This window comes from Ixodes scapularis, unplaced genomic scaffold (assembly GCF_016920785.2).
Source record: "Ixodes scapularis isolate PalLabHiFi unplaced genomic scaffold, ASM1692078v2 PGA_scaffold7__128_contigs__length_106722199, whole genome shotgun sequence".
Classification (NCBI taxonomy): Eukaryota; Metazoa; Arthropoda; class Arachnida; order Ixodida; family Ixodidae; genus Ixodes; species Ixodes scapularis.
Window position 1 is genome coordinate 38,733,621 of NW_024609882.1, and position 19,416 is coordinate 38,753,036.

The 19,416-nt window shown below is 44.5% G+C and overlaps 1 protein-coding gene across 4 annotated transcripts in view; it reads right to left on the reverse strand.

Annotated features, from left to right (window-relative positions):
• Positions 1-4,744: 4,744 nt before the first annotated feature.
• Positions 4,745-19,416, reverse strand: part of LOC115319534 (alpha-tocopherol transfer protein-like) — a 31,925-nt gene continuing 17,253 nt past the window's right edge. For 2 of the 4 annotated variants that reach the window (XM_029979564.3, XM_042286542.1), the window contains 5 exons: positions 19,022-19,157; positions 17,078-17,329; positions 13,942-14,135; positions 6,813-6,923; positions 4,745-5,066 (listed from right to left, as the gene is read on the reverse strand). In XM_029979564.3, coding sequence (XP_029835424.3) covers positions 4,833-5,066; positions 6,813-6,923; positions 13,942-14,135; positions 17,078-17,329; positions 19,022-19,127 — 897 coding nt within the window. In that variant the 5' untranslated portion in view covers positions 19,128-19,157 and the 3' untranslated portion in view covers positions 4,745-4,832. Of the gene's footprint in view, positions 5,067-6,812; positions 6,924-12,408; positions 12,497-13,941; positions 14,136-17,077; positions 17,330-19,021; positions 19,158-19,416 lie in introns of all 4 variants that reach the window. The other 2 variants (XM_042286544.1, XM_042286543.1) reach the window with 2 other exon arrangements.

A 19,416-nucleotide genomic window follows, 5' to 3' on the forward strand; every position in this document is an offset into this window, starting at 1 on the left:
ACATAATATAGTCGAATATTTGAAGGATCAGTTTCCTTTATGTGTAGGTAGCAAACTTTTCGGCTTTAACCTAAAACACCAATAGACGTCAGGGGATGGCGAAAATTGAAAATCGGTTTTAACCTAAAAACACCGTGAAATAACCGTTTGGTGTCAGAAATACAAAGAAAAAATTGGTTAAAACCAAAAAAAAACACCAATATATGGATATGTTTCCTCCAGAAAGGACTGTTTCTGTCAAAACCCTCACACCTAGACCCAGCTGCAATCTTAGTTTCTCGTCACATATTTTCGCCATCTATACTCACTGTTTTTAGCGTCTGTCCGAAATAGATCAGCAAAAAATATCAATACTTGAAAAAGAAATAAACACAAAAGACATCCCCCAATTTGTTCAATAAATAAACGCCGAAGCATCTACGCCACTGTTATCTTATATGGTGCATATGGTGCAGTAAATAAATGGCACATGCCGGATAACTTGCAGATGTACTGACCAAACTTTAACTTGTCGCTGCTTAAACGATCCATTCATGAAATTAACGTCATATTTAGTCATATTAATTAATGAATCATTATTATATTTAACCTGCACCTTTCTTTTCCCTTCACCACGAACGGGGTCCAGCATAGTGTCTGCCAACCCACAAGGGGTCCGCGAAACATCGATGGTTGATGACCACTCTTTTAAAGGGTTTCCTTAGCAGTTGCCGAAAGCGAGATTGATTTAGTAATGGAATCGGGGTTCAAGGGCAGCGAGGGAAAAATAGACCATGGCAAAGTGGAGGTGCCCAAGCGGAGAATGTCTGACTAAGGGCATAAGTCAAGAGAAGTATAAATATTAATTACCTTATTAATATCCTTTCGATCAGCTAGGCGGACGGCGCGCATACCCCGTTGCGAATAAGCATTACGTTACACTGACCGTAATTTTCAGTAGTATTGCTATTGAAAGGCCTAACGTAGTCTGTGTATCAGGTCATGGCCTACGAGATTTTTCGCGCACTCTGCTCCGGTTTGTCAAACGCTCGGCTGCCTAGCAGAAAAGGCGAGCCGAGTCAGTTCTCTAGATGTCCGCATGCTGCGCTTAGAACCAAACTACAAAGGGAAACAGAATCGGCTCAAAGCGCGCTGTCAAGTGTGAGGCCGCAGCACAAAGCATGCGTCTGCATTGTTCTTATCATCAAAATAGAGTAGAGGTATGACGATCTCTGTTGATTTGTAATTTTCATTTGCTGCTCCAGTATTTGCGCTGTTTCGCTGGATGATACCACAGAACGCAAGATCGAAAGACGAGGAAGCCAGGTGGGTGTAAGACATGCTTTTTCAATTGTAAAGGAGCCAGCAAGACCAGCGGCATACACCATGTTTTCGATCGACAGGATGGTCGCACTGCTCGGTTACCAGCTCAACCGAAAGCTGGAAGACTTCAGGGCCTGCTTTCGCGAAGACCGCCGCCCAGCCAGTACAGGTTGTTCGTATCGCTGGTCTGTCCTTGTCCTTTGAGTTTTTGTATTTAAGATACTGAACCCCCTCCGTTGCCGAAATTCGGGCGGCTTGTCTACAAGCCGCGCACGCAGGAAGCCCTCACCGGGCGCTCGAGCCCGGCCTGCTAGAAGTCAGCAGCCCATGGCGGCCCCACGATGACCACCGTCGCGAAGACCGCTGCAAGCCTAACCCCTCACACTCGTCCACAAGCTCCATTTAAATTATCATCACCATTTATTTTAATAATGCATCTGTGCAATACCGTCTTATCATCGCTGGATGTGACACCATGCGCCTTCATGGCATACGGGGAACTTGCCTTTCACTATCACTATTTAGTGAGAAACTATACTTTGACTCGACTTCCTTATTTTGATTGAGCCGACTTCTTATTTTATACCAAAATGGTAAGACACGCAGTTTGTTTGAAGACAACATCGTGGGAATTTATTCTACACTTTTCACGCTTCAAAAAAATGAACCTTCAAATCTTGACCAAACTTCTTCCTTCCCAAAGATCTGTCTGTTGCGTCGAGAGGCGAGGACCACATTTCGCGCTGTTTCTTCATAAGTTCCGTAGACCGACGATAATGGTGATAATTCGCGGCTATTTCTTTCTTCGGTTTGGTTGCGAGAGCCACCAAGCGCCCAGCAGTAGAAGTTTCTACCGTGCGAATGCAATGGCCTGAGGAGCGCAGCAAGCGTGATAAAAATCTCGGGGGCCAGGATCAGGTGTAGGAGGATTACATTTAAAACATCAAGCTGGGTGGTGCAAGTCGGTGCTCAATCTAGTGGGATCAGTTGTACGCATCAAATAATTCATCCATCGTCGATAGGTAGGATTTTGTATTTTCAGATAAATACAAAAAAAAAAAAAAATCCGAAAAACAGTCGCCGGCAAAATTTCTGCGAATTTGGATTTATCCGATTAACTTCGAGTTTCGATATCCTAATGCATGAAGAAAAAAAAACGTTCATAAAAAATTAGGTTAGAAATTAGAAAGTGCCAGGGGGAATCAGTGCCCTAGTGGGCTGGCGTACACAAGCTCGGAGCACGTGGAGCGAAAGCTCGCGCTGATCTTGGGTTCAATCCCCCGCCCCTGCCCCTTTCGATCTGGATTATCATTGTACCGGCGTGCGGTCGTGTATCACTACTGTGTGGTGATCGTTGAAGACTCAGGCTAGCGGTTGTGCTGCACTGGCTAAATTGCTCCTCTACAGCTCGGAGATAAGTCGCCCGTTGAGGCAGACTAGGCCCTAGGCTGTATAAACATACACACACCCAAATTTGTAAAGTGCCACTCCATTTTTGTTTTCACCTCTTCTGGATCATTTGACAAAAGGTTCTTACCATTTATCTCGTAAAAGTTCCCTCAGGACCAGAGGTAATTGTAATTCTAAATCAGAATAAAAAAAAAAAAAACTGTTCCTGTTTCCAGTTTGGACCACACTATTTGTGTTTCTTTCAGCAAGGGCGGGTTTAATTAAATTTATTAAATTAATAAATAATTTATTTAGCTCAGGAGAGTCGGGAGTTCGTTGAAAGGCCGAATGCCCGTACCCGGTTGGCTTGCAAACGCCCAATTTAAATTACTGGGCGTGGTGCCCGGTCCAGTAAAAGTGATCATTGAATGATGTATAGATATATGTATACAAAGTGCATGATGATTGCTGTGTATTTGTAACGGAGAAAGCAATAAACCACAGATTTCATAGTAGGGGAAACGGTTGTTGAATCGTCTAGATCAGGGGTTGCCAAACGGCGGCTCGCGAGCCGCATGCGGCTCTTTGCTGGGCCAAGTGCGGCTCGCAGATCCCTCGGTGACCCCCCCCCCCCCCCCCCCCCCGCGCCTTTCTGCGTTTCCCCAGGAAAACAAAGAAAGGATTTCAGAATAAAGCACGGCTCTCAGTTTGGCAGCCTTGTACCCCCATACGTACAGTCGTGCAGACTTGTGCCCCCATACGCAGAGTCAGACTCTGAACAAAAGTTAAGTTCGTTCACCCCCCCCCCCCCCCCCTTAGAACTTTCGTGGTTTCGTTTGCGGCTCTTAGGCCGGGTCAGCCTGGCCGCCCCTGGTCTAGATCAATTTACCACTCCACTCCGCGCAACCACAGGGTAGGGTGAAGGAGTAGGATGTGTTCAAAAACGTGCTTCCCAGCGACTACCACCAGCAGTTTAGCGATTTTAAGATATCAACGAAGCAACACTCGTTTATAAGTTTTACCATTGACAAATTACTACGGATCATGCCAAGGGCTCCAGCGCCTCTCTAACTGAAGAAATATTCTTAATGCAAGCGCGTTTTTTTTAAACTCAGCTCAGGTTCACTCCCGAATATTGTATATTTTTATGTTTTTAAAATAGGAGACAATGAAAACTTCTCCAGAATTCGGGGAATTGGGAAAATAACCAAATAAACTCCAATCCCTAATAAACTCGAAATTTAGCGCCCCCCTTTCCTCCCCTCCCCTCCCTCCCTCCCCCAAAAAATATCTGTTAAACATTTTTAGATTATGACGAACAATAAAACTCGAAAGCAAGGAGCCGTACCCATAGTCAGACCAGTGTCAAAGTGTCGTGCCTGCAGAAATCCCTTTTGCTACACGAGGCTAAATCGCGAAGTTTCAAAAGAGGCGTGTTTAAACGCTTCTGGGAGTATTGTGGAAGCCATACCTTTCGAATGTCTGCAAATGCGTGCAAAGTTCACTAATCAGTACGTAGAAGTTCACCACCTTGGAAGAAACACGCGACATGGGCCTTGGAATATGTCTCCAGTTCACAGATTTCTGACTGCTACAGTTTGTTCACCGCGATTATGGTCACTCTCATAACAGCAGGGCGAGTCTTTCGAAACTCCGGCCACCAACATTCGCTCCGTGCCTTCCGCTGTACCTTGGCTGCGCTCGCGCTTGAGGTGCACAAGACGCTGAACCGACATCGGAGAAATGAAGTTCACTCTGGAGGCCGGACAACTGAAGCTCCTTCATGCCGTTGTCACCTTGTCAGTAACTCCAAACGCTTAATGCACGCGCCAGATTACGGCCGCCATTGCTGACCTTCTCTTGCATTACCGAGATGCTGAGCCACTGAAGTGGGCGTTGACGATCTCCACAATGGGCTATGCTAGGGAGAAGGAAGTGGAACCTAACATGGCAATAAACTGTCAATGATCAAGTGAATTAAGCGTAATGAGAGGAAACAAAAACTAAGTTTCGGTAATTTCGGCGCCCATGCAGAGATGCTTCACAGCGTGTATAGCTGTGCGAAAAACTTTGAGTACATTTTTATTTTCCGAATGAACACGGTTCTCTTTTCCGGAAACGTTAAGCGCCCTCTGACATTCTCACTTCACAGCACTCCGACAATCGGTTTGTTCAAATCCAACCGATTCCTTCAACTCCTGCCGCTCCTGGTAGCCGTATCTACTGAGGTCCACAAAAATGTCTTCTTTGCTTCGATATGTTGCTTCCAATTCGCCGTAGTCGTAGCTTTCCAGGAGGCCACCGTATTCTGTGGGTAGCCCTTCACGAGGGACGAACTTGTGAAGTTTCTCGTAGTCGCGTCCAATGACGTGCGTCTGAAAGGAAGTAGCGTCCAAAGATATAAAGGCGTTCAACGACAAGTAATGCCTCTATGAACGCTGCTCGCGATTGGGTGGAAAAATTTCAATACGATAAACACAGAAGGAGAAAATAGATTAGGCCCTTCAATTACACCTAAGCACTGTTTTTTTTAATGTCGTCACAGAATAACTTAGTACATTTCCATCAAATATAAAAATGTTTTGCGAAGCCGTCATGGAAGATGTCTACACACTCTTTCTGCAACAATATCCTAACAACCGTCACAGACTCTTTTTCATTGAATGCCTAAATATATCCATAAAGGTGTTCCCTGAATTAAAAGAAGTCTGAACTGTATATACTGGACAAAAGTGTGTGCTGATAATCTTTTTTTTTTTTCAATTGCTTTGCTTGTGGCACGTATTCTGTGTGGCCTGGCATTGTCAGGTTTCAAGAAAAGCGCTTTTCTGTTCCATGTGAGGTTTTTGTAAATGCTCTTTGTGGCGCCAAAATGTAACACTCCGTGTTGATTCCATGAAGTCAAAATGGATACAATTAAACAAAAAAAGACTATTGCCTTAGCATTTACTGTAAAATCCTGCAATCGTATACTATTCCTCGTGTTCGATATTTACATCGGTTAGCACCACGATTCACAGTTCTCACATATATACAGTTACAATAAACGGCTTGCATTATTTTGAGAATTCGAAATGGAGGGAGTGACACCTTCTGTTGTCGAGAATTCAATTACACCGGGTTGCGTAGATCGCAGTGACGAGGGTTCTGCACAGGTTTCTATATCTTCCAATGTTGCTCCATTACCATTCACTCTAACGATTTCAACCGAAATTAGGCTCTAGAGTGGAATCCACCAATACAACATTTGAGTGTTTCTCATAGGTCAGTCCTGCTATCTGTTCACTACTCATGAAGGTGAAGGCATTACTTTTTATTAAAAATTAGTGAACATCGACCGTAATATCCCAAGAGGTAGCCAACCTAAAATCAAGAGAAAATCGGGGGGAAATACGGAGTAGGCTAACTTTCGCTGTACAATCAAGAATGGTTGAAAAAAAATTATATTGTTAGGTCATGTGTCCCTTCGAAACCTGTTACGGTGGCGAGGGGCAACGGAGCAAAGATCAGCAACGTTCGCTTATATCCCGCCATAGATAAGTAGCTGCAATTACGCCGAGGCCATCATCGACACCAATTCCCAACACTGCTATTATTAGGAGTGGGCTATCTTTCGGTGTTTAAAAATATATAGCAAATCATTTAAAAAATATGGGTGGGCTATCTTTCGGGTTTGGAGGGGGGGGGGGGGGAGGGTGGAATTTCTCTAGAATTTAAGGTAGTGTTCAAATATACCGTCGATATGTGTTTGGAAAAATTTCCATTGAGAAGCAAGTGCCTTCCGTTCGGCCTCTTTAGAGCTGTGCGAGGAAACTGAGAAGTTAGCTCTGGTAAATTTGCTTCGGTATTATTTCAATGCATAGCGGAAAAAAACGAATGCGCGACTTGTAAATTCGAAACACAAATTTAATTATAAACAGTTCACGTTAAAAGTAAAATATTCCGTTATTATCTAAGATAATTGCCACAGTATCAATTCAATACATTAAATTTTTCTTAAAGACGGCTTACGTTTCAAAACAAGTTTGTATGGCGCTGCTTTTTGACAGGTAGTATACATCAGTACACTGGAACATCAACGATTTCTCGTTAAGAAAAATGGGCGCTAAGACAAAGCTTACTCTTTCACGATGCTTCGGCTTAAGCAACACCCTCACAAAAGCGTAGATCAGCTGAAAAACTGGAGGATTGTTTATGAAGTAGACGGCTTTGACCCGCAGTGGGTAGGAGTCCTGTAATTAAAAAAGCAAATATATCTTTACGCCTTCCTGAAAGTTCCGAGTAGGTTAAACAGTTATGCGTTTTCTTGTTTTTATGGTAATCAAGTCGCTTCCCTTTACATTCCGACTAAAAACTCAATCACATTTTTATTTTATTTTTCAGTATTATTTTCGAATATTTTTGATCTCAAATGAAGTGTGCTTATACGCTCGCGTTTGCGACATAAAATAAAACAGAAAAGCAATTTGTGGTCTTATGTAAATATATTTTTGAACCAGGAATCACTCTCTGTTCAATGAAGAAGGCGGTTACTATACTTTGTGTCACGATAACTCGGTGAACTGTGGAGGCCCCCATGACCCAATAAGGGCGTCGGAGCAAGCCACGTGACAGTACTCCATGGCCAAGGCTACGGACGCCTCTTCACCGCCACAGCAACAGCGCCGTCCGCGACAAAATGTAGTTCTAGGCTTCTTTTTCTTTTAATGACAATTGAACTGGCACGATCACATCTCTATCGACACCACAGGAAAGAAAGACAAAGACATGTTAGTTTTCAACGATAATCCATTCGGATCAAACGCACTCAGAAAACAACGTCGGTTTTGAACGATGTTCGAACGATGGCAGCCCAGGGGGGCTATGTTGCACGTTTTGGACTCCCATGAGACTAGGGAGAAGGAAGTGACGTCAACAACGCAGCAAATGCAGATTGGATGTTGATTTTGTTTTTTTCTGTCAACATCCAATCTGCGTTTGCTCTAGTCGTTGACGTCACTTCCTTCTGCCAAGTCTCCTGGGAGTCCAAAAAGCGCAACATAGCACCCCTGATAATCAACTGCTTCCGCTCAGAAGTTCGCCATGGCCTTAGCACCGGCCAAAGGTTCGTCAGAAAATTGAGCGTATGGTAGTACCATGAACTGATCCCGAAGACCTCGCTACTTTAGAGGACGGCAACATTGCGGCGTTGGACTTTCATCCATATTTTGTTGGCTTCGCAGCGGACGACTCTTTGCCAGCAGACGACAGCCAGTTCCTCCGGTCCTCGCATTGGGCGCAGTGACATACACGCTCCAATAGCTCAGTGACACGGGCCTCGCTCCGACGCTCTTATTGGGTCGCGGGGGCCGTAGCCTCCACAGTTTGCCAAGTTATCGTGAAACGGAGTATGACACAAGTATGTCGCCACACCACATCTTCTCGGCTGGCTATGGAAGAGCGAAGGGTAACTGGTATTGCCAGGTTGCGGAGTAAACAGAACTCTTTCACCTTCACTCGGAGACGGTCGCAAGATTAATTCCTGCCTCACGGCACGAGTATCGAACATACCTACAAGAGTGCTCTTCTGTACGCCTTGTTTCAGCGCTGATTCCGCGTTTTTCTGGTTCTTATTTTCAATATTGGAAGAAAAGTCGGTAGTTATGCGGGGGTTATGTGAAAGAAAACAGAAAATGGGCGTGGGATTCCCCAACCGCCAGAAAACAAGAGAGTTCCCGGAACTGTTGGAAAACGACAAGACTCTGAATAGGGAAGTACACGAGGGGAAGAATGTGCTTTCCAAAGTAAAAAGAAGCCTCACAGACAGTTATGTGAAAGCTGTGTTCCGGAATAACAAGAAAAATAATCTGTAGATAAAGTTATATTCCCGCAAAGCTTCGGCTTTCCTTATTCAAGGGCAGCGCCAAATCAGCGTGTGTCGTTGTTTTTTTAATTATTTTTATATCACCTGATTATGGGTTACTTTTCATGGCTTGTCATTTTAAAGGGTGTTCAATTTTATATTTAACAGATTTGAAAACAAATGAAGATGAGGGTTAAATCCAATTTGGGGGTTTTACGTGCCAAACCTACGACGGGCATCTGGCACGCCCCAGCGGAGGACTGAGGATTAATTTGGACCGCCTGGGGATCTTTTGACGTGCAACCGAAAGCTCGGTTCCACAGCGCCTCCTCCGCAATAAGCCTCCGCCATATTGCGGGCACCTCGGTCGGGATTCGAACCCACCACCTGGGGATCCGTAGGCCGGCGCTCTCGCCTCGGAGCCGCCGAGGCGGCTGAAGATGAGAGTCAGACGATTGTCGTCTTCAACACGTGCTTATCAGGCTCCGCGGACATTAGATGAGGGGATGATAGTCAGAATAAGTTCACTAATCAATAAAAACAGATTAATGAACTTCTTAGTGATGGATTTTAGGGATCATGTTGCAATTGCAGTATTTACGGCAAGGACGATTAGAGCACAAACCAATTAAAAGTATTAAAAAAATATTTACTTTTTTCACACATTACGTGACAAATTTTCCCGTTATTCAGCCCGTTTAAAAATTAGCGCGTAAGAAGCGCTCCGCAAACATTGCCCGCAATGACGCGTAGAAACGTGACGTAGTAGTTTCAGTAACATCACTTGTGCCATCTGTGTACCCACCAAAGACCAGACTTGGAAAGTCATCCGTTACAGGTAACGGATTACTTGTAATCCGCTACTTTTTCAAGGCGTATTTTAACTACCACGTTACTTTTTTTCGGAAGTAATTTGTAATGTAATTTCGTTACAAAATATTGGTGACAGATTATTTAATTGCTCGTTACTTTTTAAAAATATGAGCATACTACAGTAACAGGAGCAATAAAAGCAGATCATTTAGCGGCATAACGAGAGCAAGTTCGAGAAAATAAAAAAAAACATCAGGAAGGGGGAATTAGCCGAAAAGAACACGATTTGTTATATGACCGGTCACTAGAACCACTAGAAAACCGGCAACGCACGTGCAAGTAAACGAAAGACAAAGATCAAGTAAGACAACGCCGAATAGGCTCTCCGTCGCCTTCCATCCTGTTTTTCTTCTTCTCCCAGACAGGAGAAAGCTCTTCGTGTCTATTTGTTTTTTGTATTTTACACGTTTCACCCTTTCCGATTTCTTTGACGTCTCGCGCCACCTGCACAGACATCAAAAGCGGGTCCGTACCCCCTCGATTCGGAAATTCACAGCTCGCGTAACATGCGATGTAGCCTCGCGCGAGGGGGTCCAAATCTCTTTGTCTTTGATATGCGCTACTGTATTCTAGCATGCTCTTGAGGCATGGCTGAAAAGCGCCCGGCGCGAGGCTAAGAGCATCGTTTTCGAGGGTACGGCAGACATGGAAGTAATCCGTTGCAAGTGTAGCGGACAAGCAAACTGGGGTGGTAGAGAAAGAAGAAGCGACACGCGGGCAAGGCGGCTCGAGACAGAACACACCGACGGGACAGGTCTGCGATGTATAGACGCTTTCAGCGCGAGCCAAATTCAGCCGCCATAGCCGACCTTCTCTTGTCTTACCGAGATGTCGAGCGACTGAAGCGGGCGTTGACAAGTCTCCACAAGGGCCTATGCTGGGGAGAAGGACACGGTAGGATCTGAAATGGCAATTACCTGTCCTGCTGTGGTAATGATGAAGTGGATCGAACGGAATAAGAGGAAACAAAAACTGAAGGTCGGTTATGGCGGCGCCCATGCACAGCTGCCTGAAAGCGTCTATATTGGATGTAGATATTTCATATTGTAAATAGTCTCCGCTGTGGTTCTAACTCGGTCACACACAATACGAGTTCCCGGCAAAGGAAGTGCTAGCCAGGGGGAGAAAAAGAATTCATGAAAACGCGACAGCGCTGTGTTCCTAGCAACACTCCGAGTGCACCCTCCCGCGGCTCGGGAGAAGGGAGGTACAGAAGCCGTGCTTTGACACAAAGACGCGGTTCGGTGGTTTATTGTGCAGCGCCTGCGACTACTTCCGGACAACCCAACGAGCGGGTCCTGACCTTCGCTGCACGTTTCAAGAGCAGAACGAACGTATTCCAGCAACCGTTCGCCAAACCGGGAGAGCAAAGCACGTGTGCGTGTGTATGCAAGCGCGCGTGTGTAGGCCAGGTTTGGACGAGGGAGGAACGGACTTGAAGAAGCTTGGGGGTTCGGGCAAATGCGGTGACCGAACCGTGACAGCATCACATAGAAATGTCCCACTTTTTTTTCCTTGGAGAATGAAAAGCGATTGATGTAACGAGATAGGACCAAATGCGGCGGGCCGAACCGAAAAGGATGCTTTGAGAAAGGACCTTGTGAGAAGCTCGAAATCAGAACGGGCTCAAAAGATAACCAGCTGTCTGCGTTTTCTTTTTGTGTTTGATCGTTTATTGATGTTTCCGCCTAACCGCGCTCACCCCACAAACACACAAAGAACAGCGTGGGGCCTGGCCCCTGTTCACGCCTGAACGTTGTGAAAGCTCAGTATTGCAGTCCAACCAGCTGTGCGCTTTGTGCCAAGTGACTTCCCACAAGCGGGTTCGTGTAAACAGAAGATGCTTCGGCGATATGACACCGGCCGCTTATTGTAACAGAAAAATTGTCAGTTTAAACGGAGATCGGCCAAAAACCCTCGTCACTTTCAAAGGCAAACAATGAGCAGGCAGGGGAGACTTCCAAACCGCATTCTCAAAAAATAGAATGTTGAAGGAAGTTCCAGTTGGGGTCGGAGGTGGTTATCGTTAGCGGACTGTGCATGCGGGAAGTTAGACCGAAACTTTAGGGAAAGGAAAGCAGCAAATAAGCAGTGGCTGACATGGACACTCAAGTTGAGGCAGGAGCGGGCTGGCAAGGAACTTGCGTAATGGTTCTCACTTTTCTGTTCAGTCTTGCACGCCGTCAAGGATGTCCTTCTTATGTGCAAATAATAATAATAGTCGTGTTTATTATTTTCAATGTGTGAGAGACGTGGACGAGTGCTGATACTGATACTTCTTGATAATTTCTTCACGGCCTACTCAATTCCGCCATGGCTTTGAGCAAATATTTAAATTAGGTGAACAAGAAAAAAGAAGTCATTCGGTCGGATAGCAACATTCATCAAGCAGCAGTCTTCGAAACGGATCCGAAAGGAAATAAAATATTTTGATTTCACTACTAAACCTCCTAAAATAGCAAAAATAGCCCTTTAGCAACATGAAGCAGCCAGTGCGAGCTCGTGGAAGGAGAGTTTTTGCGGTCACCGATACTGAACTAGGATTATTTTGAGTGGTGTGGTGTGGCCTCCATCTGCATTAGAAAGTGTATTGCCCAAATGCACTCATTGCATGTTCATGTGATGCAACTCTGTCTCGGTCAATTATGCAGGACCCATTTATCTCAAACACCAGTTTAAGTCATTTATTATTTTATACGTTCGACCTCTTACTGTTATTAACCTTAACCTATGTGACAAATTCTACTGAGTGCATTTGATCCGGGTTTTATTATTGATGAGGCAATAAATCCCGCCCCGAAAACACGCAGTAAACATTGAATGTGTTTTGTGAGTTTCTTTGGAGTAACGCAAAGTGATCGAGTAAAGTAACGAAGTAAATAATCGATTACCTTTTACGGCAAGTAATTTTTAACGGTAATCCGTTACATTTAAAGTCAAGTAATTGTAATTGTAATTAATTTCTTTTGAGTAACCGGCACAAGTCTCGGGTACGAACAAACCTTTTTTTGGTTTACTTGTCTGGGAATGGTGGTCAAGTCCACTCCTCACTTTACAGTAGGGGGAGGAGGTTAGACCATCTAGGGAGTGCTGACACAGAGAAAGAGAAAACCCGTAAAAGTGGTGTTACCCTCTATTGTTTTGTGAGACCGATAGACACCGCTTCTCTCGCTCTCCATGCCCTCCCCTCCCGTGGCCTCCACGAATATTGCCAATATTCGTGCCCTATTGGTATGAAATTGAGTACCGATGAACGATTGATAACCCGTAACCGCCACTTTTTCTCTGACTGATCGAGTTTTTGGTCATGGAGTGTCCGTCGTCTCCATGACCATCTTTTAATGAGATGTTCAGAAATCAGGGCATTAAGAAGAACGGAAACCTAAAGTTTCAGTGCATATTTCTGCTTGCCAAAAAAAAAAAAAAAACACATATTGTAATCAGCAAGAACAAACTCTAATCTACGGAGACACATCAAAATAAGCGGGGACACCTGCATTCTGCATTGGCTATAGATTGTAACGTTAGAACGAAGTTTTTATATTCTGTGAATAACAGGTGAAACACCCGAGTCAAGAGGGAGCTTTGATAGATCGCTTGTTTCGCTCCGAATCCCGTAGCGGAGGCAGACGCTGTTACTGAGCATGAGCACCGCTAGCTTTGTCAGCACAATTCCAGGGATCATTTTCGGAGGCCTTAAGCTAACGGGATGGCGAGTGTGGTTGGAGCTTTCGATGCCTTGTCAGCTTACAGGTGAACGGAGTGCCTCTACACTTTTTCTCTTAAATACAATATTTTATTTTTACAAAGACTACTATAATACGGGCGTATGAGGAATAAATACTAGTGTTGGAGAACATTTTCGAAAATATCAAAATTGTTTTATAGTTTCCGAGATAAGTGTACGCAAAAAGTAACGTGAAAGTATTTTTAACGTAACGAGTAAAGTAATCCGTTACTTTTAAGCAAAAGTAATGTCTAACTGTAATCCATTATATTTGAGGCTCGGTAATTTGTAAATGTAATCTATTACATTTTTCAAGTAGCGAGCATAAGTCTGCCAAAGACAAGCTGCCGAGATAGTGACGATATGATTGAAACTTCTAAGTCAATCTTCTAAGCGTCGTTGTGAGCAGGGCGTGGGCGTGTAGTTAACTCTTTGCGCGCAATTTTTAAACCTGGTGAAAAACGTGAAGATGTATCAAATAATTTTTTTATAATAATTGTTTCCAAATTCTCCCACTTAACTGATATGGCAGCTTTTACCAATGGCCGTCAATACCGCAATTGCAACACGACCCCTAAATTAAATAATTAAAGAGCTGATTAACAAATGTCACTTAACCAACTACCGTGACGACTACCCGCTCATCTTATATCCTTCGAGCTTGATAAATACTGTTAAGACGTCACTCGTCAAAATCACAACACGATTTTTTTAAGGTGGATTCTCATGCACCCTGTATACCGAAAACATGGAACCATATCATTTTAAGGGTGAAGTTTCCAAATACACGTAAATGTCAAAGTTATACCTGCATTATCTTGACTGTCCTTCTGATTTCCGATGGCGTGAAGTAAAGAAAGTGAGAGATGTGAAGTCCATCCAGATCAACAACTCCTACGATGCCTGTGATTTGGTTCGTCGGATCCATAAGATTGCAATCTGTCCCAACAAGCACCAATCTGAAGAACTCGTTCAGTGAACAGACAGCCGGATTCCAGGCACCTAAAAAAGAAAGATTGCAGGAAGAATGGTACCGTAATTGGTTCATTTGATTTATTGACATTGCCAGCCCCTGAGGGTTATTAGAGGAGTCGAAATCACAGCGCAGTGAAGGTGGTTCTTGATGACGCAGCGCATTTCGTGAGGTTGCCACGGCACCCCATTTCAAAATTTGAGATATCCCTCGTCAATGTCCTCCGTGGCTGATAAAGAAGAAACGCCTATCCGGCGCCAACCACCGTCGTCTTTTTTCTTCAGATGGATCTCCTTCTAAAGTTTAGTGTCTTCCTAAAGTTCCCAAACCCGAGGGTCCATTGCGCCTGATTGTTTCATTCCATGTTACTACCATTTACAGCCTATCAAAATATTTAGAACTCATCACTCCCGTAAGCGAAACAAACAATTTGATAGTACGTAATTCTCAGGAGTTCGTGGGATACCTTTCAGGTCACCACCTTGACGAGGATGAAGTAATGCTTTTTTTCCCCCATGTGTCCTTGTTTAAAAATGATCCCAGCCCTCTAGTTGTAAGAGTAGCTCGAACGCGCTTAAGTAATGATGACAAGCTCCTCTCAAGCCCATCGTTAACACTCTAGGACATTGTCATGCTGTTACTGCTTTGCCTCAGCCAGCCTCATAGGTTTAGTTGACAAATCTATCACCAGCAGTGTTGCCGTTGGTGGCCATTTTGCGCCAAATTGGCTACTCTCAAGTCTGTCTGGCGGCAAAAAAAAAATTTAAGTTTGGCTCCCTGGCTTCCCTGGCTACATTTTTTAAAGTTAAATTCTGGCGCATTTGTAGCCAAATGAATATTTGTCTATACAAACAAGCAGAGAGATGACACATTACTTCTGTCGTTACGACAGGCTTTAAAAAATACTAAGAACCACCTGGCACTTTCCGATCATCACAATACTGAACGAGCGGCCAATCAGAAAACTCAGATGAACAAAATCCTTAGCTTCGTCGAAATCAGTCATTATTAGCCAACTAATCTTTTTGTGTTTACTACACAGGCAGAAATACGACAGATAATTTTGGGGCATTACTACGGTCTTTAATAAAAAGATAAGCGAAAAAGAACTTGGCACATTATGGTTATCACGATTCTGAATGAGAAGCACATCACGTGGCCACAAACGTAAGGTAAACGGAAATATCAGCTGATGCTTCTCTAAGATAAACAAAATCGCAGCCCAGGCTTCGTCCGTGATTCGGAGGCTCAATACCATCAATTCAGAAACCGTAGCCAAGAGCCCCGCAGACATGTTGAGACATCCAGCTCACTTTTCTGGATGTCTTTTTCACGAGGTCGAATCAGTAATCCGTTACCCGTAGTCTGTTTCAAGCACCTTGGAGCATACGACCTGCCTAAGCGTTTGACACGATGCTGCCGCTTACAAGAGCCCTTCTAGCGTACGCCGTTTTCCTTACCTCTCAAAGGGTGCTCTGAAGATCTTGTCACTTTTCACACAGAACGCGGATTCCGAGCGCGTGATCTATCAAATATCGTTAATAAAACCGAAACATAATGAAGCTCGACGTCCTTGAGGCAATTCTGAGACTGAAGTTCGGACTGAGGCTGCAGGAAAAAACATCCTGAACTTCTGACGTGCCCATCGAGCTTCTTCTGCAAATGAACCTCAATTGCACTAGATGTGGTAGCATTTATTCACGTTGATTGCGGTTGCACACAGCAATATTTTCCCTAATATTTTCATTTTTTGAAGAGTTTAATTTTGTACACTTTTTATGATGTATTTCTTTCTTAAAAATACGGGGACGACATATTCGGCGCGAAAATATATCAACTGCACACGTTTGGCTACATTTGGTTTGTGTTTTGGCTACTTCAATCGACCCCCCAACGTTAACACTGATTTTCACCAGATTAAAGGTTGTCCGATGGGTTGTTCAGTGTCAGTGACTGTGGCGACTCTTGTCATGGAGCAGGATGAGGAAACCGGTCTACAGCGGAATGTGCACCCAGTAAGGTTTTATAGGCGTTACGTGGACGACACTCACGTAATTTTAAGTAAAGACTTTGTTAATCACTTTCATTTGCCTTTGAAGAGCGTTTAACCGTCAGTCCAATATCACGTGAAAACGAACAAAACGGTACACTGTCTATCCTAGATGTTAATGCATGCCCAAACAGCACTGCACGCGTAGAAACAACTGTACACCGCCAAACATGCTGGACAAGTAACTTCTTAAACCTCAACTCACATCCCCCGGTTGAGCACAAAAGAGCAGTCGTAAAAAAATCGGGCAGAAGCAAATATGCTGCACACGATTATAATTGTTTCGGCGGCTGTAACGCTCAAGTCTTACCGCACACCTTACTCAGGTATAAAGAAAATGAATCTTCTGTATTGCACAAGTAGAGAACAAACTACTGTATTATATCCTAACTTCTAAATTAATCTATGTGTGATCATCTGAATGCTGTGCCTTTTTGTACGCACCAAACTTGTCTTTGTAATGTCGCCGGTGCGCAGAAAAAATGTTTCCTCCATTCATAATCAGGAATGCAAATGCGTTTTTTTTTTCCGTTTTTTTCTCTTTTTTTTTTTTGTGGGGGCGGGGGGTTGTACAAGGTAAGTGTAAATCAATTTGGTGCGCCCCTTGTAGGTCATCGGCGAACCATCCGGCGGTGATCAAAGTCGTACGACTCTAAGCCATTTTTGTAACCGCGATCCAACGTACAGCGCGTTTAGCCACAAACCAGAAGGCTGGCTATATTCAATTTAAGGTTAGGCTGCATGGCGGGGCAGTGGAAGCCTTGAGCTCGCCGGACCCCTGAGTCGACTATCTTTTATAATCTGTCCTGGCCCCCGTTCGTATGCATGCGTAGGTGGCTTGGTTTTATAAAATTTTGATCTCTCTATTCAGCACTAGTAAACAAAAGGTTCGAAAATTGCTTCGTGGAGAATCCGACTCACCCAGCTTGAAAATGACAATCAGCCTTCCCAAAGAATCACGCTGCTTGGGAACAGTCAATAGCTGGTTTTGGTGCAGTGTCGCATCGTACAAGATGCGTGACGGCAGCAGATTGTCGAAAAGGTCGGTGTATTCCTGGCGGACCCGGAAATACCTCCGAATTACATCCAGGGTTTCCCTCACGTGGAACTTCCGGCTACGCAGGAACTTCACCAGGAAATCTTCGTCCAAAGGGCAATGCAATACCGGATCCTCTGTCAAGGATGCATGGAGTGAGGTATGTGTCGGAAATGCCCAATCTATTAATTCGAGCATGGATCTCTGATCACTGGCGAGTAAAATCAGTTATGTACAGTGCTCGGTAAACTTATCTTGAACACGCCAACGGTGCCTATTCTCGTGAGAGCGGTTTCCTGACCTCAGTCTAAGAACTGCAGCTTCAACTAGCGCTGAATGAAACAGCCCTAGCAGGAAAGGCCGCACGCTGGACCGTGGACACTGCGACTATTTTGACGTTAAGCCAATCTACTCTTACAGCCACCTTTTCGCACGAAGGTGCCAAGGTGACTGTCGGAACAGTCAGTAATTGGATAATTCGATCAGAAAGCAATGGATCTTCCTACTGCATGAGCTGAAAAGCGTAGAACGCATTGCAGGAAAAACTGCTGCGTTGTCCCGTGCCCAGCAGCGATTTAGGTCTTGAGCGAGCAGCCTACCCTCCTATATTTCGTCTCAGCTTAACTCAAGACGCAGCCGACAATACGAGCATATGAGATGGGATGAATCAAGCAGCGTCAAGAGTGCAAGTAACTGGTCCTTTTACGTTTATGATTGGTTCAGCGACGATAGAATACGTACAGACACATGACAGACACCATGATGGTGCGGTTTCAACGCTGTCTAAATTGGTATTATCTGCTGGTAGCCTTGGCTTCGTCTATACTTGAGATGAAACGGCGTATGGAACTGTTCTATTGAGCACTGAGTCCTGAATCAGTTTTTCCGTTGTCGCCAGGATAGCACGTCCATGATATCAGATGTCATTGACGTGTTCCGGACAAGTTTGCCGAGCACTGAACACACGTTTGCGTATGCGGCCTCTGAGCACCGCCACTTTGGTGCTGGTGTGTGGACATCACGCGATCCCCAAGTTTAAATAACAAATAATTAGCTATAACCTTTTGAACGGACATTAGGTTGTTGCGTCAAGGGTTTGCCAGTTTTCAGTTAGATATATAGTCTATTAAATTTGTATATTAATTTATACTCCACAAATCCTTTTAGAGGACGGGGGGAGTGGGGGTTTCAAGTTGCCTAGTTGGCGGAGGAGGGAAAGGAGTGGAAAGGGTCGAGGCTCGGCTGACTAAGGTGATTCGCGCGCTAGCCTTTAGGCGGATTTCAGATTTTCTTGCCCGGCAAGCGTATGCAAATCTGGGCGCCGGCTAAAAGCTACTCGCTGAATCAGTAAGGTGTATTTATCCGAGCCTCGGACCTGTTCTCCTTTCTCTCTCCCCATAAACCAGGCGATGTGGCAAACATGCGGAGGCGCCAATCACTGCGCCCAAATTGACTCGTTGTCTTACTTCACGGGCTTTACCGAATGCGCCGTCCCTTCACCATAACTTCTTTATAAATAACCAAGTTCGTAGTCCCATAGTGCCTTATGCATCAATATAGGTTCATTTGAATTTTACTTTCACCAATATTATCATTTGATACACTTAAATTTTTATACCAGGCCTTCGCGGTCTCAAGTTGGTCCTCAATCATACAGCCCCTTTTATTGTCCTTCTTCATACTTGCGCGTTAATTACTGCTTATTCTCGAAGCGTTTTATTTCCAAAACTTCGGGAAAAATATAAATTCAAGCTTTCCGATGACCGGACCTTATTATCTTTATGCGTACGTTTAACGGAAGCCTACCACGTCATTCCGTTTCCACTTACCGGAAAGAAGCGCCCGCAGTTGAGCCACGGCGTCCTCTTTCACTTGCGGTGTTTCACCGAGCTCTCGCTTGGCAATCGTCTCCAAGTCGAGGGAAATTCTTTCCATGGTCAAGCTGGGCGGGCTGCCTGCTCGGCTCTGAAATCATCATTCAAACCCATAATTGTGTAAGCGTCAGCTAGATTTCGCCAGAAACTACACCATACGATATTTTGAAACGTCTCGTACTTGGTGCGCAACACCATCGAAGCCGCTGGCACGCCAGTTGATTTGATATTGTAGTGCGCCCAAACCACAGTTACGCTTCTAATACATCGTGCAAAAGACAGTCCGCAAACGCCTTCTGATGCATGTTTCAATGCGAAAGCATTAACTGTCCCACGGAGCGATCCGACGT